We start from the raw sequence: 26,518 nt of genomic DNA, 5'->3' as shown, positions 1-26,518 counted from the left end.
AGATTGACCCTACACTAATTGGAGTTTAGAAAAACCAGAGATGTTCTTATTGAAGCATATAAGATTCTGAGGGGGATTGACTGGGTGGATGCTGAGAGGATATGTCCCCAGCTGGGGGTATCTAGAACTAGATGGCACAGTGTTAGAATAAGGAGTCGCCATTTCAGACAGAGAAGAGGATGAATTTCTTCTCCCATAAGCTGGTGAAGCTTTGAAATCCGCTACCCCAAGGGGCTGTAATAGTGGAGTCATTGAATGTCTTCAAGGCAGAGATACACAGGCACTTGAACTACAAGGGAGTCAGGGTGTATGTGGAGAGAACAGGAAGATAGTGTGAAGGCCATGACAGGAAGAGCTGGCAGGAAGAGCCAACAGGCCTATTCCTATTTCTGTTATTATGTTCTTTACACATACTCCCAAAATGTGCCAATCACATGACTCAGGCTCTGTGTGAATCGCTCTGCTGCAGTTCTGTTGGTGGCAGTGCCTACTGACTCTTCCAAAACAGAAATTAATGTGGCCCGTTGATTCTTCCTGCAACCGTCCACCTTTTGAGTATTCTTCCGGCTTATAATGTGGCATTATCTGACATCGAGCTAGCACAATCTAAAAAATGGAATCAAGTGTCAAATCTCTGCGTTTTGTGACTCTTGACAGGGGAGCAGAGTTGAGAAACTGCTAAATCCACAACACATTGCTAACACAGAATCCAAATCTCAAACACCATCATGGATATAACCATCACCACACATCAAAGAAGAGGAAGAAGAAAACAGAGTGGTGAAGCCGATATGGCACAACAGTGCTGTGATCCGACCTACAGCTGAGGTAGAACAAAACCCGAGTCTTAATGTCTAAATACTTTCCAACCCTGCTTAAATCCTTTCTGTGGGGAATTTAAGGAAATTTACAAAAGCAAAATTTCTCAATTGAAATGGAAGACATCTGCGTTTGCTTCTACCCCACACACACAAAGGCACAAGCACACACTAGCTCTGTTCTGCAGGCCGAGATAAGAATAAATTTGCTGCTGTACAGAGCTCATTAATCCTCTTAATGGAGAGTTTATTCCTTTTGTTGGATTCAACAGGAGGGCCAGTGACTTGTTGGAACCTGAGATTTATACGGGTTCTCTGGTTATAGTCTGAAATTCAAGAAGCGATCTCCGGTAGCGGGGGGTCGTCATTTTACTTTTTGTAGGGGAAGGAGATACATAAAAGCACAGCAGTGTGTCATAATACCTCAAACATTTCACTTCCAAATTCGTGTGTTGGGAGGGGGTGAAGGGAGAGGGGAAAGGGGTGGTTGCTGGAACTCAGCCAGTGCTAATGCAACAGAAAGTGCACACTTCAAAATCATAAACTTAATGTTATACCTCTTTTGGAGGTATAACTTAATGTTATACCTTCTTCTCATTGCCTTGGTAAAGTAGCCGACATAATCAAAGACCCCACCACCCCGGACATTCTCTCTTCTCCGCCTTCCCATCTGGCAGAGGATACAAAAGCCTGAAAGCACGTACCACCGGGCTCAAGGAAAGTTTCTATCCCACTGTTATAGGACTAATGAACGGTCCCCTACTATGATAAGATGGACTCTTGACTTCACAATCTACCTCATTATGGCCTTGCACCTTATTCTCTGCCTGCACTGCACTTTCTCTGTAACTGTAACACTTTATTCTGCATTCTGTTATTGTTTTCCCTTGTACTACCTCAATGCACTAATGTGATGAAATGATCTGTATGGATGGCATGCAAGACAATGTTTTTCACTGTACAAGTGACAATAATAAACCAATTTATCAATTTCAAACTGGCATGTAATTCACCCTGAAAAACTGAAGAGATGGTGTAGGGTGGGGTGGGTGGGGAGTGGTGGAGTAAGTGCTAGAAAGAGGAAAACCAGTTATGAGAAATATGTCCTTTCCTGAGGGAAATCCAATGCATTGCTGAGTGCAAAGCCCTCTTACCTTAGGCATCTATTTCAGAGGGATTATGTTTTATTTCCCGACTAATGTTATTCTGTTACAGTGTACTCAACGATTGAGAAACAGCTTCTTCCCCTCCGCCATCAGATTTCTAAACGGTCCATGAACACTACCTCGTTATTCCTTTCTTTAGCACCATTTATTTATTTTTGTAATGCATAGCAATTTTATGTCTTTGCACTGTACTGCTGTCGCAAAACAACAAATTCCACGTCATCTAAGTCAGTGATAATAAATCTGATTCTGATTTGTCTCTGCTACTCTGCAGCTCCTTTAGAAGGTAATTGAGAGATGGAGGCCAGTATTACCTTCAAAAGACACCTGGTCTGACTGGTGACTGCTTTCAGTAAAAGCATCTGAAAATTCTGCCCAGAAGCAGAGAGAGGAAACCAGTACTAACCAAGCCTTAATTTGATCCTGGATCCTATTGAGCTAGTTGATTCTGATTCAGGTAGGGATATTGTTCCTGACCACTTTTAGTGACCTCCTCTAAAATGTGCTCTTACGCAAATGTCAGGGGAGATTGCTTACATATCTGTTCCTCAGGACCGCAAGAAACTGCAGAGAGTTGTGGACACAGCCCAGCACATCACGGACACCAGCCTCCCCTCCTTGGACTCTGTCTTTACCTCTCGCTGCCTTGGTGTAGCAGCCAGCATAATCAAAGACCCCACCCACTCGGGACATTCTCTCTTCTCTCCTCTTCCATCGGGTAGAAGATACAGGTGCCTGAGGGCGTGTACCACCAGGTTTAAGGACAGCTTCTACCCCACTGTGATAAGACTATTGAACGGTTCCCTTATAAGATGAGATAGACTCTGACCTCACGATCTACCTTGTTGTGACCTTGCACTTTATTGCACTGCACTTTCTCTGTAGCTGTGACACTTTACTCTGTACTGTTATTGTTTTTACCTGTACTACCTCAATGGACTCTGTACTAACTCAATGTAACTGCACTGTGTAATGAATTGACCTGTACAATCGGTATGCAATACAAGTTTTTCACTGTACCTCGGTACAAGTGACAATAATAAACCAATACCAATACCAACTATTGGGAAGCCTACAGTACAAATTCAGCAAAGTGATCAACCCTCTATTATTCCTAAATTCTACCCACATGGCCTCAATGGACAATACCTCCAGGATACTCTAAGTACTGTCGTTACGTTCTCTATCACTGGAGGAAAAAGTACCAGGCAGACTAATGCAGCTGAAGATCCCCTGAAGCCAATGGCTTGCAACCCAGGGTCTTAAAGGAAGTGGCTGCAGAGACACAATGGTTGTAATTTACCAAAATTCTCTGGGTTCTGGAGAGATCCCAGACTGGAAAATCACAAACATAATGCCACTATTCAAGAAAGGACAGAGCCAGAAAGTAGGAAACTGTAAGTCAGTTGGCCTTACACCTGCCATGGGAAAATGCTGTAATTCATTATTAGGGAGATATTAGCAGGATATTTAGAAAATCATAAGAATATACAATTCTGAGGCATTTGACAAAATAGATGTTCAGAAGATGTTTCCCTTGGTGGAGTTATTGAGAATTAAGAGGGCATAATTGGAGAGCCAATTGCTGACTTCAGGAAGGGGAAGGAGGGTGAACATGTGCCAGTCTACATTGGGGGATCGATGGTGGAGAGAATCAGCAGCTTTAAAGTCCTGGGCGTTAACATATCGGATGACCTGTCCTGGGCCCAGCAGATAGATGCAATCACAGGGAAGAAGCGCTAGTGTCTTTAATTTCTTAGGAGGTTAAGGAAGTTTGGCTTGTCACCGAACACTCCAACAAACTTCAACAGATATCCTGTTGAAAGCGTCCCGACCAGTTGCATCATGGTCTGGGACGGCAATTTGAATGCGCAGGAACGTAAGAAGCTGCAGAGAGTAGTGGACTCTGCCCAATACATCACGGGCACATCCCTCCCCACCATCGGTAGTATCTACAGGAGGTGCTGCCTCTAGAAGGCAACATCCATCATCAAAGATCCCCACCATCCGGGCTGTGCCATTTTCTTGCAGCTCCCATCGGGCAGGAGATACAGAAGCCTTAAGTCCCACACCACCAGGTTCAGGAACAGCTACTTCCCTTCAACCATTCGGTTCTTGAACCAACCGGCACAACCCTAATCACTACAGTTTAGCAACACTACGACCACTCTGATTACTTTGCACTAAAATGAACTTTTTTGTGTTCTAATTGTGCTCTTTCTTTTAAAAGTTTTGCATATTTTAAAAGTTTAATTTATGTTTTTCTTGTGAATGCTGCTTATATGCTATGTGCCTATGATGCTGCTGCAAGTAGTTTTCCATTGCACCTTTGCACACATGTACTTGTATATGTGACAATAAACTTGACTTTGACTTTAATTTCAGAATAAGGGATCACCATTTTAGACTGTGATGAGGGGGAATTTCTGGTTTCAGATTGTCCTGCATCTACGGAATTCTGCATCCCAGTGAGTACAGAGCCGGAGTTATTGAAAATGTTCGGGGTGGAGATTGACAGATATTTGAAATGCTCAGGAGTCATGGAGTAAGGGGACAGAGGGGGAAAGTGGTGTTGGAGCCAAGATTGAATCTGCCATGATCTTATTGAACGGTGGGCTAGGTTCAAGGAGCTGGTTGGCCTAATCTGCTGCACATCCTCAAGTGACAATGTTCACTTTCTGAGTTTCATGGTCGTGTTGTATACTTACTTGTCAGGCTTGATGGTCTTCTCGTGCCTGCTGTTGTCTTCAAGCCCAAGCACATGAGAAACACACTGAAAACAACTTGAGAATCATAATCATGTAAAAAAACATGCTGAAAAGCTGCTGTGATAAAAAAAAACTCAGGCAGCTAAATAAAAAAGTGTAAATTCTCAACATCACTGATGATCTATTGAAATGAAACTAAATAGGACTTCTTTTGACACCTTTCACAATTTGATGATATCAAGATCTCCCAAGTTGTCTTACAACCAATAAAGTACTTTCAAAGTGCGGTCATTGTTGTAATGCAAGAAAAGATGGCCTTTTATTAACTTGCTTCTTGAAATCATAGACGACTAGAGGTGACTCCTTGCAATAAAATGCTTCATCATTCAACGGCTTGCCAATAAGGCAGCATCTCGGACAGTACTGCACTTCCCTAATACAGGGGAGAGTAGCTACTTGTTGAAAGTGTCTCTTCTTTAGCTAATCCATTCTACCCACATTTGGATAGCTAAAATCAAACAGAGCCTTTCAGGATTACAAAGAAGCCAGAAAAGATCTCAAGGAAATTAGGAGAACAGGAGGGGACATGAAAAGTCCTTGGTAGTAGGATGAAAGAGAATCCCAAGGCATTCTATACGGACATCAAGAGCAAGAGGATAATTAGGGAGGGGGTTGGACCACTCAAGGATGAAGGAGGGAACATGTGCTTGGAAGCTAAAGATGTGGGTGAGGTCCTAAATGAGTACTCTGTATCAGTATTTGCCAAGGAGAAGGGACTTGGAGGATGGGAGATCGGTGTGGAGTGTGCTAATATGCTGGGCCATTTTGAGGTAAAGAAGAAGGTAGAATTGGGTCTCTTAAAGAGCATTAAGGTGGATAAGTCCCCAGAGCCTGATGGGATATACCCTAGATTATTGAGAGGGGCAAGTGATGAGATTGCTGGGGCCTTGACCAATATCTTCGTGTCCTCTCTTGCCACAGGTGAGGTCCTGGAGGACCGGCGAATAGCTTATTCAAGAAGGGAAACAGCAATAATCCTGGAAACTATAGACCGGTGAGTCTCACGTCAGTGGTAGGAAAGTTACTGGAGAGGATTCTTCGGGATATGATTTATGAGCATTTGGAAAAGCATAGCCTAATTAGGGACAGTCAGCAATGGCTTTGTGCAGGGCAAGTCATGCCTTACTAACTTGATTGAGTTTTTTGACGAGGTGATTAGGGTGATTGATGAAGGTAGAGCTGTGGATGTTGTCTATGTGGATTTTAGTAAGGCATTTGACAAGGTCCCTCATGGGAGGCTCACCCAGAAGATTAGGATGCATGGGATCCACGATGAATTGGCCATTTGTATTCAGAACTGGCTTGCCCATAGAAGACAGAGGGTAGTGGTCGATGGGACTTGTTCTAGCTGGAGGTCTGTGACTAGTGGTGTTCCGCAGGGATCTGTACTGGGACCTCTGCTGTTTGTGATGTAAATAAATGACCTGGATAAAAATGTAGATGGGTGGGTTAGTAAGTTTGCTGATGATACAAAGATTGGTGGTGTTGTAGATAGTGTAGAAGACTGGCAAAGGATACAGCAGGATGTAGATCAGTTACAGATATGGGCAGAGAAATGGTAGATGGAGTTTAACTCGGCCAAATGTGAAGTGTTGCACTTTCGGAAATCAAATGTAAAGGGACAGTACACTGTTAATGGCAAATGTTGATGTACAGAGGGATCTTAGCTTCCAAGTCCATAGCTCCCTGAAAGTGGCCGCACGGGTTAATGGGGTGGTAAAGAAGGCGTATGGCACGCTTGCCTTTATTAGTCAAGGAATTGAGTTCAAGAGTCAGGAAGTTAATTTGTAGTTTTGTAAAACTCTGGTCAGGCCACATCTGGAGAATTGTACTCAATTCTGGTCACCCCATTACAGGAAGGATGTGGAGGCTTTGGAGAGGGTGCAGAACAGATCTACCAGGATGCTGCCTGGATTAGAGGGCACATGCTATAAGGAGAGGTTGGACAAACTTGGGTTGTTTTCTCTGGAGTGTCGGAGGCTGAAGGGACACCTGATAAAGGTTTATAAGAATATGAGAGGCATAATCTTAAAAACCTTTTTCTCAGGTTTGAAATGTCTAACACCAGAGGGCATTTAAGGTGAGAAGGAGTAAGTTCAGAGATGTGTGGGGCAGTTTTTTTTTTAGAAACACAGAGAGTGGTGGGTGCCTGGAATGTGCTGCCAGGGGTGGTGGTGGAAGCAAATATGACTGAGGTATTCAAGAGGCTCTTAGAGTGTGCAGGAAATGAAGGGTACATTGAGTAGGCAGAAAGGTTTAGTTTAATTGGGCATTTGATTACTAATTTAGTTAGTTCGGCACAACATTGTGGGCTGAAGGGCCTATTCCTGTGCTGTACAGTTCTATATTCTATGTTCTACGAATGTACAAGGCATGGTTAGTAAGTTTGCAGATGACACTAAAATAGGTGGTACAGTGGACAATGAAGGGGGTTGTCAAAAATTATAGGGGGATCTTGATAGGCTGAGTAAGTGGGCCGAGGAGTGGCAAATGGAGTTTACTTTGGTTAAGTGCAAGGTGTTACATTTTGGAAAGTCAAATCCAGGTAGGACTTTCACAGTGAACGGCAGGGCTCTGGGGAGTGTTGTAGAACAGAGGGACCTTGGAGTACAAATACATGGTTCCCTGGAAGTGGAGTCACAGGTAGACAGGGTGGTGAAAAAGACTTTTGACAGACTGGTCTTCATAAGTCAGGACATTGATTATAAAAGTTGGGAGGTCACAGAGTGGTTGTACAGGACACCGGTGAGGCCACACTTGGAGTATTGTGTTCAGTTTTTGTCCCCTGCTATAGGAAAGATGTTATTAAACTGGGAAGAGTGCAGAAAAGATTTACAAGGATGTTGCCAGGACTTGAGGGCCTGAGTTATGGGGAGAGGTTGGAGAGGCTAGGACTTTAGTCCTTGGAGCGCAGGAGACCAAGAGGTGATCTTATAGTGGTGTATAACATTATGAGGGGCTTAGATAGGGTGAATGTACTTAGTCTTTTTTCCAGGGTTGGGGAATCAAGAACCAGAGGGCATAGGTTTAAGGAGAGAGGGGAAAAATTTAAGAGGAACTTGAGAGGCAACTTTTTTTTTACACTAAGGGTGGTATGTATGTGGAATGAGCGGCCAGAGGAAGAGGGTGAGGCAGGTACAATAACAAGTTTTACAATACAGCTGGACAGGTAGATGGATGGAAAGGTTTAGAAGGTTATGGGCCAAATGCTGGCAAATGGGACTACTTGGGTGGGACATTTTGGTCAGCATGGACCAGTTGGATCGAAGGGCCTGTTTCCATGTTGTATAACTACAAATACTGTGGATGTGTGCAGCACAGAGCACGCGCACTCACCTTGAATGCTTAAACTGCTTTCGTAATATCAACATGACCTTGAAGCAATAACTGAATAACATCTGTGAATTTAATACTAAGGAACTCCCAAATCCCATGAAGATTGCAGTTTAATCCTTTCATATTAGTCTGATAGTTGAGAGCTGCCAATTGTTTGGGAAGTTGAAGTCACATACAACACTTTAATTTCCATTGCAACTAAAGGCTAGGTATCTATAAAGCCTCAGGCCAAGCTCTTCCTACCATTACAAGGAGACTCCATTTGCAATGTTTAACCTCCTAGCACTAAAACCATCTCCAGATACCACAGTGTCTGTTTATAAATCTCCCAGGAATCATGCTACACTATTTTCTGGAGGTGCCAATCAAATGAGAACTGTCAGAAACAGTAAGCTGCCTACAATAGATGACTGGCCTTTACATGAATGGAACAGGGCTGCAGAAGTCATCACACACAATCACAGTGTCACGTCTTAAAACTGAGAAAGCAGAGTGATTTTTCAATTGTACAGGAAGAGAAGCGGAATAGTAACTTATCCGTGAAATCCCTTGCAGGATGTTAGGGATAAATTTGTCCCGGTGAGGCAGAGAAGGAATGGCAGGGTGAAGGAACCATGGGTGACAAGACAGGTGGAACAACTAGTTAGGAAGAAGAAGGCAGCATACATAAGGTGTAAGCAGCAAGGATCTGACAGGGCTCGTGAGGAATATAGAGTAGAAAGGAGGGAACTTAAGAAGGGGCTGAGGAGAGCGAGAAGGGGACATGAAAAGGCTTTGGCGAGTAGGGTTAAGGAGAATCCCAAGGCTTTTTACTCGTACGTGAAGAGTAGAAGGATGGCTAGAGTAAAGGTAGGTCCGATTAAAGACAAAGGTGGGAGGATGTGCCTGGAAGCTGTGGAAGTGGGTGAGGTTCTCAATGAATACTTCTCTTCAGTATTCACCAAGGAGAGGGGTCTTGATGACGCTGAAGACAAGTGTTGGTAAGGGTAATGTTCTAGAGTATGTATTTATCAAGAGAGAGGATGTGTTGGAGCTGTTAGAAAATATTAGGACAGATGTCCCAGGGGCCTGACAGAATATTCCCCAGGCTGCTTCGTGAGGTGAGGGAGGAGATTGCTGAACCGTTGGTTAGGATCTTTGAGTCCTCGTTGTCCACAGGGATGGTACCGGAGGATTGGAGGGTGGTGAATGTTGTCTCCTTATTCAAAAAAGGTAGTAGGGATAGTTCAGGGAATTATAGACCAGTGAGCCTTACGTCAGTGGTGGGTAAGCTGCTAGAAAGGTTTCTAAGAAATAGGACCTATGATCATTTAGAGAATCATGGACTGATTAGGGACAGCCAGCATGGATTTGTGAAGGGAAGATCTTGCCTCACGAGCCTGATAGGGTTCTTTGAGGAGGTGACTAGGAAGATTGATGAGGGTAGTGCAGTAGATGTGGTTTACATGGATTTTAGTAAGGCGTTTGACAAGGCTCCGCAAGGTAGGCTTCTTCAGAAGGTTAAGAGGCCAAGGGATCCAGGGAGGCTTGGCCATGTGGATTCAGAATTGGCTTGCCTGTAGAAAGCAGAGGGTTGTGATGGAGGGAGTGCATTCGGATTGGAGGGCTGTGAATAGTGGTGTCCCACAAGGATCAGTTCTGGAACCTCTACTTTTTGTGATATTTATTAATGACTTAGATGAGGGGCTGGAAGGCTGGGTTAGCAAGTTTGCAGATGACACAAAGATCAATGGTGTTGTGGATAGTGTGGAGGGCTGTCGAAGCTTACAGAGAGATATTGATAGGATGCAGAGCTGGGCTGAGAAGTGGCAGATGGAGTTCAATCCAGAGAAGTGTGAGGTGGTACACTTTGGAAGGACAAACTCCAAGGCAGAATACAAGGTAAATGGCAGGATTCTGGGTAGTGTGGAGGAGCAGAGGGATCTGGGGGTTCATATCCACAGATCACTGAAAGTTGCCACACAGGTGGATAGGGTAGTTAAGAAAGCTTATGGGATATTAGCTTTCATAAGTCGTGGGATCAAGTTTAAGAGCCGCAAAGTAATGATGCAGCTTTACAAAACTCTGGTTAGACCACACTTAGAGTACTGTGTCCAGTTCTGGTCACATCATTATAGGAAGGATGTGGAGGCGTTGGAAAGGGTGTAGAGGAGGTTTACCAGGATGCTGCCTGGATTAGAGAGTATGGATTATGAGGAGCGACTAAAGAGGCTAGAGCTTTACTCTTTGGAGAGAAGGAAGACGAGGGGAGACATGATAGAGGTATACAGAATATTAAGAGGAATGGATAGAGTGGACAGCCAGCGCCTCTTTCCCAGGGCACCAATGCTCAATACAAGAGGGCATGGCTTTAAAGTAATGGGGGGCGCGGGGGAGTTCAAGGGAGACGTCAGAGAGAGGTTTTTCACCCAGAGAGTGGTTGGTGCATGGAATGCGCTGCCTGGGGTGGTGGTGGAGGCTGATACGTTGGTCAAGTTCAAGAGATTGTTAGATAAGCATATGGAGGAATTTAAGATAGAGGGATATGTGGAAGGAAGGGGTTAGATAGTCTTAGGAGTGGTTTGAAGGTCAGCACAACATGGTGGGGCGAAGGGCCTGTATTGTGCTGTATTGTTCTATAATGCTAGTTCTATAAATGGTAAATTACCATTTCACGTAACACAGTGAAATGGCTGTGGTGCTTCACTCAGAGTTGGGGTGGACAAGATCCAGCCAGGAGTTCAGGGGAGATGAGCAAAGGAAAAGTCAAAGGTGTTTTATATCTTCAAAAGCATCGAGGAACTTGCATGCACAAGAGGAAAATAATAAGGATACTGACAGCTGAAACCTCTGCTCCTGACAGTGGAGGGCAGAAGGGGGACTACATTGCAGGGCAATTTCAGGCAACCAGATAACCTGCAATTGGAGGAGAGGTTGCTAGGATTTGGTGGTGTAATGGAATTGTGACCAAGGGGAAAAATATTTAAAACAAATGCTGGGGCAGGGGTAAACAGAGAAAACTCTGGAGGAAGGAAGCTATGAATGAGTAGGCATTTGCACAGAGTGGAAATCTGGAGTAAAAAAGTAAGATGGGGGAACCCGGGAATAGTGACACAGAAGGCGCTGGAGGAACTCAGCGAGTCAGGCAGGATCTATGGAGGGAAATGGAGTCAACGGTCTCAACCCAAAACATCAACTGTCCATTTCCCTCCATAGATGCTGCCTGACCCCCCGAGTTTCTCCAGCACCTTGTGTTGCTCCAGATTCCAGCCTCTGCAGTCTCGTGTCTCCATCTGGGAATGGAATGGATCTTTTAGCAACAGTAGAATCAGGAGGCAATATTTTGAACATCAAAAATAGGCTGTTTCATTAGTAACTTGAAAATCAAAGTATGCTGGAAATCTGAAGTAAAGTGGAAAGATTCCAGAAACACTCAGGTCAGGCAGCATCTATGGCAAGAGAAAGAGTTAAAGTTTCAGGTCGAAGGTACTTCAGTGATAGACATGACATGGGCTCTTAAGATCAGTTCAGTATCAGGAAAAAGTTGAAGTTATTCAATAACCAATTCAGTTCAAGTAAGCAGCTAGACAGCTTGCCTTATATGAAACCAATTAAAGAAAAGCTTTGGGTCGTCTAGACAGTCCAAGGAGCACAATGCTACAGGTTAAGAATGGATGCTGAGATGAACATGGTTTTCAAGGATATTGGTTTGACAATAACATTGTCACCAAGAGCTGTAGAGATGACAGATCTGCTAAAGTCTTTCAAACAGAATCATCATTTGGGAGTTTGGTAGTTAATTTTCCTTCTGACCTCCTGAACATCCGATTTCAATCACTTCACAACTGACAGACTCGACTTTAGCTACCAGGGCTCCAGTCTCTGGAATTTCCCTCCAAACCATTCTGCTTCTGTTTCCTCCATTAAGAAATCCATCTCTTTTACCACACCTGTGGTTATCTGTTCTAACATGCCTGAAATGGCCCAGCATCAGATTTTGCTTGATAACTTTCCAGCAAAGCTTTACCAAGTTAAAGGTGACAAATAAATGTAATTTGCTATTACTTCTTGGTTTCTCTGGATTCTCCATGTTCTATATTCTGACATGTAGTCTTTGTTTGTTGCTCAATGTCATTGATGTTTAATCTGCCTTTTGTTAAACTGGGTGATGCAAGCAAAAACTTCAACTGTTTACTTAATCAGCAGACTCGCAGTCGAATATCGTCCTAAGCAGCTGGACTATTAGAATCAGCTTTGAGCTGCTTTAGAGTTCAGCTAAATTATTAAATTCAGGACATGAGAAAAATTTCTTGGGTACTACCTCAGAGATTAATAGTGTCACAATATCGCAAGAAGAGCGAGATCGCGGAGAACCCAAATGCGGAACATCAGTCCAAGACTGGAGTCGGGATGCCTCCTCAGAACTGAACGCAGAATGGCGAACATAAGGAATCTTGCCTCGGGGCTCTGAGATGGAGTCCCGACACGGAAACAGGGTATTCTAGGAAAAACAGTGAAACTGGGACTGTTCTAGAGTAGATGGCTCTAAGCAGCCAGGAGATGAGGTATACCCAGAGATAGACCAATAATCTGGCAACCAGTGTTTGTGAAACCAGGGTTCTTATACTAGTCTCCTGATGGAACCCAGGTGTGTGTCATTAGGCAAATAGTAGTGCATGGAAACCATGTGCTGCACAACGAGGCCCCATCAATGGGGATAAGGTGCAGAGTCGAGAACCAGCACTCGGAACCATGACAAATAGATGGAATATTTGACAGTGTTCTTCCAATTTAATCCAGCTGCAGGCTCTAAGATTCCAACTGAGATTTGAAGTAATATTGACCAACTTCAACAGTTTTGGAACAATGCGCTGATCTTATTCTTGCATCCAAGCCACTGTTAATTATATGCCCTATAATTCAAAGAAAATGGTTGCTTGGATCTTTTGCTGCTGTTTATAACTTTACAAAACACAGTTCCTGATTTAGCTCATGAATCATAGCTTTACATGGTGATCATTCCCCTGTTACCCAAAAGTTAGGAGACAAGATGAACTGCATCATTTCCAGCCAGCTAACAACAATCATGGGAATGGCCTGAAATATTTAAGGCTAAGTTGCATCACCAAACATTGCTCCAGTGTGTGATATAAGATATCTTTATTAGTCACATGTACATCGAAACACACAGTGAAATGCATCTTGTTGCGTAGAGTGTTCTGAGGGCAGCCCTCGAGTGACGCCACGGTTCCGGCGCCAACATAGCATGCCCACAACTTCCTAACCCGTATGTCTTTGGAATGTGGGAGGAAACCGGAGCACCCAGAGGAAACCCACGCAGACACAGGGAGAACGTACAAACTCCTCACAGACAGCGGCCGGAATTGAACCTGGGTCGCTGGTGCTGTAATAGTGTTACCCTAACCACTACACTACTGTGCCTTTGTCACAATAGTCTTTGTTCCTTAACACAAACAAAAAATTGAAGGAAGAGCCAGAATTGGAACAGTGTGATACTAAGCAACATAACAAAAGATTGAGGGATGTAAGAAGACCCAAAGTTTTTGAGCTTGTGGAGTTTGAACAGGAGATACCTTTATTTAAAGTCAAGTACCTGGACAGGACAATGCATAATTAGAATGCAGCTGTATAATACTTTGGTTAGACCGCATTTGGAGTATTGTATTCAGTTCTGGTCACCCCAATACAGGAAGGATGTGGAGACTTTGTAGATGTCGCAGTGGAGGTTTACCAGGGATACTGCCTGGATAAGAGAGTATTCACTATATGGAGAGGTTGGACAAACTTGGGTTGTTTTCTCTGGAGAGTCCGAGGCTGAGGGGAGACGTGACAGAAGTTTATAAAATTATGAGGGGCATAGGTAGGGTAGATCGTCACAGTCTCTTTCCCAGGGTAGAAATGTCAAATACTAGACGGCGTAGCTTTGTGAGAGGAAGAAAGTTTAAAGGAGATATGTGGAGTAAGCTTTTTTACACAGAGAGAGGTGGATGCCTGGAATGCACTGCCAGAGATGGTGTTGGAAGCAGACATGATAGAGGCATTTAGGCAGACACATGACCACGAAGGGAATGGAGGGATATAGTCCATGTGAAGGCCGATGGGATTAGTTTCATTTGGCATTATGGTCGGCATAGACATCATGGGCTGAAGGGCCTGTTTTATGTTCTAATATTTTCAATATAGGGTAGTAATATACATATATGATTAAGATTTGTTAACAGCAAAGTGCGTTTTACGTAAAAAACAAAATTCCTGAATGTAACTATAGCACTGGAGAAATGCATGGAAGAGATGATGACCTTGATTTTTATACTGGCAGTTGCCCACTTAAAAAGTAAGTCACTATATTGGGATCCTGTTAACATTTACTAACTTCTTCACTTTCATAAAGCCACGTAGTTAAAACCTTAGGATATTTCTAGTGACCAAGGGGAAAATTATGTTTCAGATAGAAGGTACAATTTTAGTGGCTCCAGTATTCTTTGTGGTTTACATAAAGTTTTGATACTGTCAAATTTCCACACATCATGTGATTATGATTAGAAGGTCTATTTCAGGACTATGCATTAACAATCATCGGTACCTTCAAAATTAAACTTTATTATGCAGCTGAAGTAGATGTATTAGCATCCAGTACTCAATGGATGTGCCAAAGCTTGACAACGTTTCTGTTGGTGAACTCACTAAATAAAGGGAAGTGTTACCAATATTTATATTGAGCATACTATAATCATTTCCTCTAACACACATTAACTAACATGCAATATAACACAACTTCTCAAGGGAGAACAAATGTCGGCCTCTACTGCTTCATACAGTTTCAGATATTTGCAATAAGATTTTCTAATAGCAAGAAACTGATCCCACTTCCTTTCCAATCTTCATCAGTTACTGACAGTTTTAATAACCTGAAATCCATATCCAAAATATTAGTGGCAATTTAAGAAGGACTTCTGAAATTGCTTCCTCGTCAATTACAATAACGCAATTACCTAGTCAGGGATCTCTGTGAAAGCCAATCATCCATTCGAAGAGAGGACAGGCTGACCTCAACCTTCTTGACATCCTTTCTGCCATTCGATTCCATGGCGACACTGATTGCAATTCAAACAAAATATGCCCCCAATACCACCCTGCTCTGCCTTTTGAAGGTCAATGCTCAATAATGAAGAGCCTACAGATGGTGGGAGAAAAACCATAATTGCTGACATTACAATAATGCTGATGGAAAATCCTGATGACCACTTGTTAGTTAGATTTAATATGCTTTCTGTAGCTTTACATTCTTTCAATAATGGGTCACCCTTTGGTACACAGTTGCCTTGTACTAATTTTATACCAAGCTCTTTTCTCTTCCCTATTTATAAAAACAAGAAATGCTGCTAGCCTTGAAAAATTGTAACCACCAGCAGCATATATCACCTCATTCCTTTTACACTTCAAAAGGAAAGGTGGATAGCTTTATTCTTGTAAATCAGATACTTTAGACAGTTGAAAAAGAGCTTAGAATTTAAATGTCTATTTGGTTTATGCCTATGTAAAATCAGATGTTAATTGATCCAGGTCATTCAATGTTAAATCAAAAATGGTTTAACAAAAGTTCAATCAAGCAACATCCTAACATAAATATCTTTCAGTTGAAGTCCAAAACAGTCTGTGCCATACACATGAAAGTAGTCAAGTATTATGTCGATGTGAATCACAATGATTTGAGAGGTTTCTGTTCATCCATGGAATGTCAGTGTTGTTGGTAAGGTCAACACTGCCCATCTCTAACATCAAGTGGCTTGCTGGGTTATTTCAGAGGACAGTTAAAGTTTAACCACATTGCTGTGGGTCTAGGGTCCATACATAGGTCAGGCCAGGTCAAGACACTAAGGTGTCCTTACCAAGGGGTGTTCAACAAGAATATATTTATACAACACCTATAATATCTAAAGAATGCTGAACCAAAGGAGAGGGATTAGAAGGTATGAGCAAACACTTGGTCAAAGACATGGCTTTAAGGAGAATCTTAAAAGAGAGGAATGATATCAGAGAAGTGTTGAGGTTTAGGGAAAGAAGCAAAGCAAATGGCTGGGGGAAAGGGCAAAGGAGTCAAGGGTGAAGGGTGAATGTGCACAGTCATTTTCCCAGGGCTGGGGAATCAAGAACTAGAGGGCATAGGTTTAAAGTGAGATGAGAGAGATTTAATAGGAACCTGAGGGGCAACTTTTTCACCCAGAGGGTGGTCAGTATGTGGAATGAGCTGCCAGAGTCCTGACCTGAAACGTTGACCGCCTGCTTTTCTCCACGGATGCTGCTTGGCCTGCTGAGTTCCTCCAGCATTATCATGGTTTTTGAATTGATTGTGGACTGCAGGAAGGGGAGGTCAGGAGGACACACATCAGTCCACATTGAGGGGTCAGTGGTGGAAAGAGTGAGCAGCTTCAAGGTCTTGAGCGTCAACATCTTGGTGTATCTATCTTGGGCCTAACACACTGATGCAATCACAAAGAAGGCACACCAGCGGCTCTATTTCATTAGGAGTTTGAGGAGATTTGGTATATCACCAAAAACTCTTACAAATTTCTGTAGATGTAAGGTGGAGAGCATTCTGACTGGTTGCATATGGAAGCTCCAATGCACAGGATCGCAAGAGGCTGCAGAGGGTTGTAGACTCAGGCAGCTTCATCACGAGCACAACCCTCCCTGCCTTCGAGGACATCTTCAAGAGGCGGTGCCTCAAGAAGGCGGCATCCATCACTAAGGACCCTCACCACCTGGGACATGCCCTCTTCACGTCACTACCATCGGGGAGGAGGTACAGGAGCCTGAAGACCCACACTCAATGATTCAGGTACAGCTTCTTCCCCTCTGCAATCAAATATCTAAACGGTGCATGAACCCATAAACACTACTTGTTATTCCTTTTTTTGCACTATTTATTTATTTTTGTAATTTATAGTAACTTTATGTCTTTGCACTGTACTGCTGCTGCAAAACAACAAATTTCATGTCATATAAGTCAGTGATAGTAAACCTGATTCCGATTCTGTCTGTGCCTCAGGAGTATTTATGTCAAGAGTATGTAGTATGTAAAAGGGTCAAAGATGAAAGTCATCTTTTAGCTTAAGGGTATTATAGTTTATTCAAAATTGAGGCAACCAGTCCTGAAGCAGTGAATGGGCAAAGCAGGTAATGGGGATTAAAACTGGGCACTGTCAGCATGCAGAGTGGAAAGGGGGTGGGTGGGTGGGGAGAAGAAGGATAAATTCTTGGTCAGGAAATAACTCAGCAAGAGTAGGAAGAGAAACCACTGCTGGAGATGCTCTAGATAAAATAGCTAAAAGTGGAAATGAAGTTCATCTCATAAGATAAGATTTCTTTATTAGTCACATGTACATGGAAACACACAGTGAAATGCATCTTTTGCGTAGAGTGTTCTGGGGGCAGCCCGCAAGTGTCGCCACGCTTCCGGCACCAACATACCATGCCCACAACTTCCTAACCTGTATGTCTTTGGAATGTGGGAGGAAACCAGAGGAAACTCACACAGACAAGGGGAGAATGTGGGAGGAAACCAGAGGAAACTCACACAGACAAGGGGAGAACGTACAAACTCTTTACAGACAGTGGCAGCAATTGAACCCGGGTTGCTGACACTGTAAAGTGTTATGCTAACCGCTACACTACCGTGCCTGGACGATAGAGGAGAGCCTTCAGTGAAGGATTGTGCAGCCAATTATGTAAAAGGATGCAGAGAGGTTAAAGAGAGCAAGAACATAAAGTGTAGACACAGAAGATGACACTTTAACTTTGGTTTGGGCTATTTTAATTTTGTGGCGGGGATGAAAACCTGACTGGAAAAATTCAGTCAAAACAATGGGATGGCAATTGTGACAGTAGTTTCAAACACAGATTTATTGAGAAAGAGCGATGATATCAGTTTAGAAGGGAAGGCGGATTGTATGTAAGGAGAGGAGAGTATTTACAATATCAGTTAGCATGGATATCATGAAATGCAGGACAGTGGTCAGCTGTTTGGTGAAAATGAGGCCAGGGAAACAGGAAGTGTCTCTTTTGTATTTATTGATTTTCTGGGAATCTGGTCACTGCCAGCAAGGCCAGCATTCATTGCCCATCCTTGACTGCTCTTCAGAAGGTGATGATGAGCCTCCTTATTGAACTGCTGCAGTCCTCCTGTGAAGGTACTCCTGTACTGCTATTGGGTTGGGAATTACAAAATTTAGACCCAGTGATAATGAAAGAATATTTCCAAATCAGCATGGTGAGCAACTAGGAGGGGACCAACATTTGGTGGTGATCCCACATGCCTCCCACCTTTGTCCATCTTGGTGGTATAGATAGATCATGGAGAGTTGTATCGGAGTAGCCTGGCCAAGTAATTGCTTTTTGTGAACGGTACACACTGTCGCTACTGTGCACCATTGGTAGAAGGGATGGGGTCCCAGTCAAGCAGGCTTCTTTGTCCTGGATGGTGTCGGGCTTCCTGTGAGTTGTTGGATCTGCACTCATCCAGACAGTAAAGAGTATTCCATTATGTTCCTGACTTGTGTCTTGCAGATGGTGGAAAAGCACTGTGATGTCAGGAGGTGAGTTACTATCTGCAGAATACCCAACCTTTGATCTGCTCTTGTAGCCACGATATTTATGTGGCTGGTCCAGTTGAGTTTCTGGTCAATGGTGACTCCCAGGATGTTGATGGTGAGGATTATAGCAATGCCTTTGAATGTCAAGGTCAGATGGTTAGATTATCTTTTGTTGGAGATGGTCATTGCCCAGCTTCTGTGGCATGGATGTTATTTGCCACTGCCCATGTCTGAATGTTGTTGTGTAAATGAGATGAGAAAGAGTATGAAAGAAGGTGATAGAGAAATTAGAGAAGTGGTACAAGTAATAGAGGGAACAATGGATGGTGTCGATCTTAGCTACAATTCTTTGAATTTGTTGAAAGCAATGGTGGAAGGGCTTGGGTAGCAAGATTTAAGTGAAGGGATGGTAGCGAGATAAGTAATTGGGATATCTTTATTCTCCAGAATAATCCTGCGTTGTTTTGTCTGAAGAGCATGAGGACAGCTGGTTCTTGAAGTAGTTCTGCTGGAGCTACTGATGTAGAGCTAAACCAGTTATGCACAGGTATTATCAAAGTCATGACAAGAGCCATAGCAAGGGAGGGAAGATGTGAAGTTCTGCAGGGAATGAGATGGAAGGCAGTTGATAAGCAAATAAACAAAGCAAAAATAATATGACTTAAAATTAAAAGTTTTACCTTTTTTATCTTTATTTGGATTGAGAAAACAGCATTGTTTTAAATGGATTTATGGGTACAAACAGGACAACTAGTGTTCAACGGTCCTGGCTAGCTGCCTCTAGAATGCCAAAAACTCTGAACACAAAGCACTCCCAGATAACACGCACCTGAACAACGTTCCCTTTACATAAAGGTAAAAAAAGGAATTATTATTTCTGTTAAAGAGAAATCTTCATCTTTCTCAAAACTGAGATCTGCTAGAGAATGATTTTGAACTGATGAAAATAAATTAATAAATACAACTGTTTGTGCCTGGCATTCATATTGTTTAAACTGTGTTACAATATTTTCCTAAGATATTTGGGAGTGTAAGCTGTTTTAACTGTACTATTACTCAAGTCCCAAGTATTTTGTTTGGCATTTTTTCAAAGAAAAGAGACATTCTGAGAATTTCATGGTACAATACTGCTGAAAAATAGAGTCATTGATAGCCCTAGGCAAGCTGAGATGTTCATTTCTGATCCTCAAGAAATATACTTGAGAGGAATGCCGTATATCCATTGAAAGAGAAATAATGTTTAAACAGCCCCAAATGCAACAAGTGAAGCATAAATTAACATAATTGGCTGAAGAATTGCTCCCAGCGACCATAATTACACAATTCTAGCACCTTACTTTACACTGTTAAAAATACATAGACAATCCAAATGATGTGTTTTATGGACAGGCCCAGTCAATTTGCAAACCAGTGCAATTACCGTGAACCAAATTGCATACAGGACAACAGTAGAACCGTGATTCCACAGATGAATTGAAAGTGACTCAAACTAGATGTCCACAATACGAGGTCCAACTAGACTCAAAACTTCACACAAAACTAAAACATACCTTCCAGGACATTCGGAACAACAGGCTATGAACTAATTCAGACAACTCCCAGAACAAAATGCTGCCTGGCCTGCTGAGTTCCTCCAGTATCATAGTACTTTTCATCTAGATTCCAGCATCTGCAGTCCTTTGTTTCTCCCAAAACAAGTGCTTTGCAGCTGAAGATCAATTTAACTCAGAAGAGAACAATTTTGCACAGATTTCTGAGTGCTAACTGGGAAATCTACCTCCTCACTTTTCAGTTTGATTTTTGCTCTAGCACATGTTTTTCTGGTGTAAAACTCCTCCAAATCATCAAAACTAGCCCCACACACAAAATTCATCTTCAGTGAATTCTTCAACCCACTGTTCTGAAAAATAACAGTTCCTCTCTACTTACAGAATAGCCAGCTTTTATTAAAAACCATAGAACCATAGAACAATACGGCACAATACAGGCCCTTCGGCCCTCCATGTTGTACTGCTCTTCAACCACACCTAAGACTATCTAACCCCTTCCTCTCACATATCCCTCTAACTTAAATTCCTCCATATGCTTATCTAACAATCTCTTGAACTTGTCCAATGTATCAGCCACCACCACCACCATTCCATAGAACCATAGAACAATACGGCACAATACAGGCCCTTCGGCCCTCCATGTTGTACTGCTCTTCAACCACACCTAAGACTATCTAACCCCTTCCTCTCACATATCCCTCTAACTTAAATTCCTCCATATGCTTATCTAACAATCTCTTGAACTTGTCCAATGTATCAGCCACCACCACCACCATTCCATGCACCAACCACTCTCTGGGTGAAAAACGTCACCCTTGAACTTCCCACCCAATACCTTAAAGCCATGTCCTCTTGTTTTGAGCATTGGTGCCCTGGGAAAGAGGCACTGGTTGTCCACTCTATCTATTCCTCTCAATATTTTGTACACCTCTACCATGTCTCCTCTCATCCTCCTTCTCTCCAATGAGAACAGCCTTAGCTCCTTTAGTCTCTCCTCATAATCCATACTTTCTAATCCAGGCAGCATCCTGGTAAATCTCCTCTGTACCCTTTCCAACGCCTCCACATCCTTCCTATAATGAGGTGACCAGAACTGGACACAGTACTCTAAGTGTGGTCTAAACAGAGTTTTGTAAAGCTGCATCATCACTTCACGGCTCTTAAACTCGATCCCATGACTTATGAAAGCTAACATCCCATAAGCTTTCTTAACTACCCTATCCACCTGTGTGGCAACTTTCAGTGATCTGTGGATATGAACCCCCAGATCCCTCTGCTCCTCTACATTGCCCAGAATCCTGCCATTTACCTTGTACTCCACCTTGGAGTTTGTCCTTCCAAAGTGTACTACCTCACACTTCTCCGGATTGAACTCCATCTGCCACTTGTCAACCCAGCTCTGCATCCTATCAATATCCCTCTGCAAGCCTCTACAGCCCTCCACACTATCGACAACACCACCAATCTTTGTGTCATCTGCAAACTTGCTAACCCAGCCTTCCAGCCCCTCATCTAAGTCATTAATGAATACCACAAAAAGTAGAGGTCCCAGAACCGATCCCTGCGGGACACCACTATTCACAGCCCTCCAATCTGAATGCACTCCCTCCACCACAACCCTCTGCTTTCTACAGGCAAGCTAATTTTGAATCCACACAGCCAAGCTTCCCCAGATCCCTTGGCCTCTGACCTTCTGAAGAAGCCTACCATGCGGAACCTTGTCAAACGCCTTACTAAAATCCATGTAAACCACATCCACTGCACTATCCTCATCAATCTTCCTAGTCACCTCCTCAAAGAACCTTATCAGGCTTGTGAGGCAAGATCTACTCTTCACAAAGCCATGCTGGCTGTCCCTAATCAGTCCATGTTTCTCCAAATGCTCATAGATCCTATCTCTTAGAATAATTTCCAACAGCTTACCCACCACAGACGTAAGGCTCACTGGTCTGTAATTTCCTGGACTATCCCTACTACCTTTTTTGAATAAGGGGACAACATTCGCCACCCTCCAATCCTCTGGTACCAGCCCTGTTGACAACGAGGACTCAAAGATCCTAATCAACGGTTCAGCAATCTCCTCCTTCGCCTCATGAAGCAGCCTGGGGAATATTCCGTCAGGCCCCGGGGACTTATCTGTCCTAATATTTTCTAACAACTCCAACACATCCTCTCTCTTAATATCTACATACTCTAGAACATTACCCTCACCTACACTGTTCTCAGCAGCATCAAGACCCCTCTCCTTGGTGAATACTGAAGAGAAGTATTCATTGAGAACCTCACCCACTTCCACAGCTTCCAGGCACATCTTCCCACCTTTGTCTTTAATCGGACCTACCTTTACCCTAGCCATCCTTCTGCTCTTTACGTACGAGAAAAAAGTCTTGGGATTCTCCTTAACCCTACTCGCCAAAGCCTTTTCATGTCCCCTTCTCGCTCTCCTCAGCCCTTTCCTAAGTTCCTATCCTTGCCGCTTACACCTTATGTATGCAGCCCTCTTCTTCCTAACTAGTTGTTCCACCTCTCTCGTCACCTATGGTTCCTTCACCCTACCATTCCTTCTCTGCCTCACCGGGACAAATTTATCCCTAACATCTTGCAAAAGATCCCTGAACATCGACCACACCTCCATAGTACATTTCCCAAAATGTCACCCCAATTTACACTCTCAAGTTCTCGCCTTATAGCCTCATACTTCGCTTTTCCCCAATTAAATATCTTCCCGTCCTCTTTGCTCCTATCCCTGTCCATGACAATTCTAAATGTTATGGAGCAATGGTCACTGTCCCCCAAATGCTCACCCACCTGACCCGGTTCATTACCTGAAACTAGATCTAAGATGGCATTCCCTCTAGTCGGCCTGTCAACATACTGTGTCAGGAATCCATCCTGGACACACCTAACAAACTGTGCCCCGTCTAAACCTTTGACACTAAGTAGGTGCCAATCAATATTTGGATAGTTGAAGTCTCCCATTAAAATTACCCTGTTATTTTCGCATCTCTCCAAAAACTGCCTCCCAATCTGCTCCTCAGTATCCCTAATGCTACCGGGGGGCCTACATAATACTCCCAGGAGGGTAACTGCCCCTTTCTTATTCCTGACTTCTACCCATATTGACTCTCGAGAGGATCCTTCTACATTATGCACCCTTTCTGCAGCTGTAACCGTGTCCCTGACCAGTATTGCCACCCCTCCTCCTCTTCTCTCCCCCTCCCTATCCCTTTTAAAACACTGAAAACCAGGAATATTCAATATCCATTCCTGCCCCGATGTCAGCCGTGTCTCTGTAATAGCCACAATATCATAGTCCCATGTACTTATCCAAGCTCTCAGTTCATCTCCCTTACTCCTGATGCTTCTCGCATTCAATTAAATGCACTTTAGCCCATTCACCTTTCTACTTTTGTAGCCCGTACTCTGCTTCTCCTTCCTCAAAGCCTCTCTACCTGTCAGGTCTGACTTTTCCCCTTCCCCTTCTTCCTCTGACCTACTCCTCCAGTTCCCTTCCCCCTCACAATCTAGCTTAAACCCTCCTGAACCACCATAGCAAACCTGGCCGCAAGGATATTGGCCCCCCTCAGGTTCGGGTGTAACCCGTCCTCTCTGTATAGGTCCCACCTTCCCCAGAAGAGGTCCCAATGATCCAAAAATCTAAAACCCTCCCTCCTGCACCAACTTCTCAGCCACGCATTTATCTGCCATCTCCTCCTATTCCTCCCTTCACTGTCACGTGGCACTGGCAGCAATCCTGAGATCGCTACCCTCGAGGTCCTGTCCTTCAGCCTTCTGCCTAGCTCCCTAAACTCACTTTTCAGGACCTCATCCCTCTTCCCACCTATGTTGTTGGTACCAACATGAACCACGACTTCTGGCTGTTCTCCCTCCCGCTCTAGAATCCTGTGGACCCGATCAGTGACATCCCAGACCCTGGCACCTGGGAGGCAACAAACCATCCGGGATTCATGCTCACTGTCACAGAACCTCCTATCTGTTTCCCTGACTATCGAGTACCCTATCACTACTGTCTTCCTCTTCTCCTCCCTTCCCTTCTGAGCAGCAGGACCGGTCCCAGTGCTACAGACCTGGCTACTGCTGCTGGGCCCCGGCAGGTCATCTCCCTCAACAGTCTCCAAAGTGGAAAACCTGTTACTGAGGGGAACAGCCTCCGGGGTCCTCTGCTCCATCTGCCTGTTCGTTTTCTTTTTCCTTTTCCCTCCCCTGACAGTCACCCTTCTATCTACTTCCTCGACTCCAGAATTACCTGCTCTAAGGGGGGGTGACCGTCTCCTTATGTATAGTGTCTACAAAACTCTCCCCCTCCCTGATGCTGCGTAGTATTTGAAGCTGTAACTCCAGCTCATCGATTTTGAGCCGAAGTTCCTCCAGCCTCAAGCACTGACTGCAGATGTGGCCATCTTGGACCACAGCGAGGTCCATGAGTTCCCACATCAAGCAGCTGCAGCACACCACCATGTCCTCCATCTGAACTAATTCCTTTTCTTTCCTACTAGTTTTTCCTTCGTAAATATTTATCACAGATAACAGGTGAAACCTTACTTTTACCTACCTACCAGCTACTCACCTGCTTTGCCCCTTTACACTGAAGCCCCTTAAGCCAAAGCCCGACCACTCTGCTCCCTTTCACTCAGCTGCCTGCTCCAACATTACTGAATCTGTTTCCCCTGAAACTCTGCTGTTTAAAGGACCAGCTTTCAAACTGCATCCTTAATCCGCAGTGAGAACTCTGATCTCCTAAAATCTCAAATGTAACTCACATGTACCATGTCAGCTTTTCCAGTAGATGTCACGGTCAGAGGTAGCCCTGGGCAAGCTGAGGTAGCCCTGGGCAAGCTGGGACTCAGCCTCTTAGCCTCAGGACCATTTCAGGGGATGCTGCTGATCTGTACCACATTTTACAGTTCCCTGCCCATTGTTGCATTAGAGACGTCTCCAAAACTCCCATCTCAATGACAGGACAATAACTTTTTCCTCAGGCCACAGGACCAGGGAGAACAGGCATTTTTTGCATTGCATGCATTTCTAAATTTCAGATATTGAAAGACCACACATCCTTACAGTGACCTCCAGGGCAATCTCCTACTTAGAGCACCCCCTCTAGCCCTGGAGAATCTTCATGAGTCCTGCACAAAGACCAGGTCTTCTGTGGGCACTGCTCTTCACCAGCCTGTCCAAGAGTCTTGGACCTCCTAGGAACATTCTTCCACTAACCCCCTGTCCATCACTGCAACATTTATTAATTTAGTGGGAACACTCTCCAATAGCTGGAGGAATGCACAGTGGCATGTCCCTTTAAAGACTGCACCTGTTGTGTTGCATTATAACAACAGTGAGAACTTTCAACGCCTGGAAAGGAAACTCGGCGCTGAAACCAGCAATGTTATTATCAGTGCAGTGTTACACAGAGAAAACTGACAATGTTATTCATGAATCTTGCATCTGAATTTCCCACTCCTTACATGAACAACAGTAGTACGACCCACAATACTGCTCTAACACCAAAAGAAATGTCAAGAAGCAATTACCAGGTCTATAATTTTTAAAAGACATCATTACCAAAAGTTTAACTTATCCATGGATACTGTAGTTTCCGGGATCAGGAATAGCCACTTGACTCATGAACTCATTTCCCTTATGCCATCTAATCTTGGTACATGATCCTGATTCTCCTGAAACTATTTATAGTGACAGGTTCAACACTTCCCCAGTAACTTACTTTGAACTTGCTTTCTAACTTTAAAATTCTTAATCTTGAAAGTACTTACATCGAACATAGTAACAGACAAACACACAATTTCGGATGAGAAGTAGGCCACTCATCTCCTGTTCAGATAGAGAGCTTAGTTAACATGGTGTCATGACAACCTTTCCCTCGATGTCAGCAAAACAAAAAAGCTGGCTATTGACTTCAGGAAAGGGGGCTGTGCACACGCTTCTGTTTACATCCATGGTGCTGAAGTCAAGAGGGTTAAGAGCTTCAAGTTCCTAGGAGTGAATATCACCAACAGCCTGTCCTGGTCCAACCATGTAGACGCCACGGCCAAGAAAATTCACCAACACCTCTACTTCCTCAGGAAGCTAAAGAAATTTGGCATGTTCGCTTTGACATTCATCAATTTTTATCAACACACCATAGAAAGCATCCTACCTGGATGCATCATGGCTTGGTACGGCAACTGCTCTACCCGTGACTGCAAGAAACTGCGGAGAGTTGTGGACATAGCTCAGCACATCACAGAAGCCAGCCTCCCCTCCATGGACTCT

General features: G+C 43.7%; 1 protein-coding gene across 3 annotated transcripts in view; it reads right to left on the bottom strand.

Annotated features, from left to right (window-relative positions):
* The window catches only part of arhgap39 (Rho GTPase activating protein 39), a 445,463-nt gene that overhangs the window by 200,639 nt on the left and 218,306 nt on the right, over window positions 1-26,518 (bottom strand). For 2 of the 3 annotated variants that reach the window (XM_052016995.1, XM_052016998.1), the window contains exon 5: window positions 4,693-4,767. The exons of the other annotated variant lie outside the window; for it this stretch is intronic. In XM_052016995.1, the coding sequence (XP_051872955.1) occupies window positions 4,693-4,767 (75 nt within the window). The remainder of the gene's footprint in view (window positions 1-4,692; window positions 4,768-26,518) is intronic. 3 annotated transcript variants of the gene reach the window in all.

The sequence above is a fragment of the Pristis pectinata genome, chromosome 5, assembly GCF_009764475.1.
Source record: "Pristis pectinata isolate sPriPec2 chromosome 5, sPriPec2.1.pri, whole genome shotgun sequence".
Taxonomy (NCBI): domain Eukaryota; kingdom Metazoa; phylum Chordata; class Chondrichthyes; order Rhinopristiformes; family Pristidae; genus Pristis; species Pristis pectinata.
The sequence above is the reverse complement of the archived record's forward strand: the minus strand, read 5'-3'. Positions and strand labels throughout refer to the sequence as shown.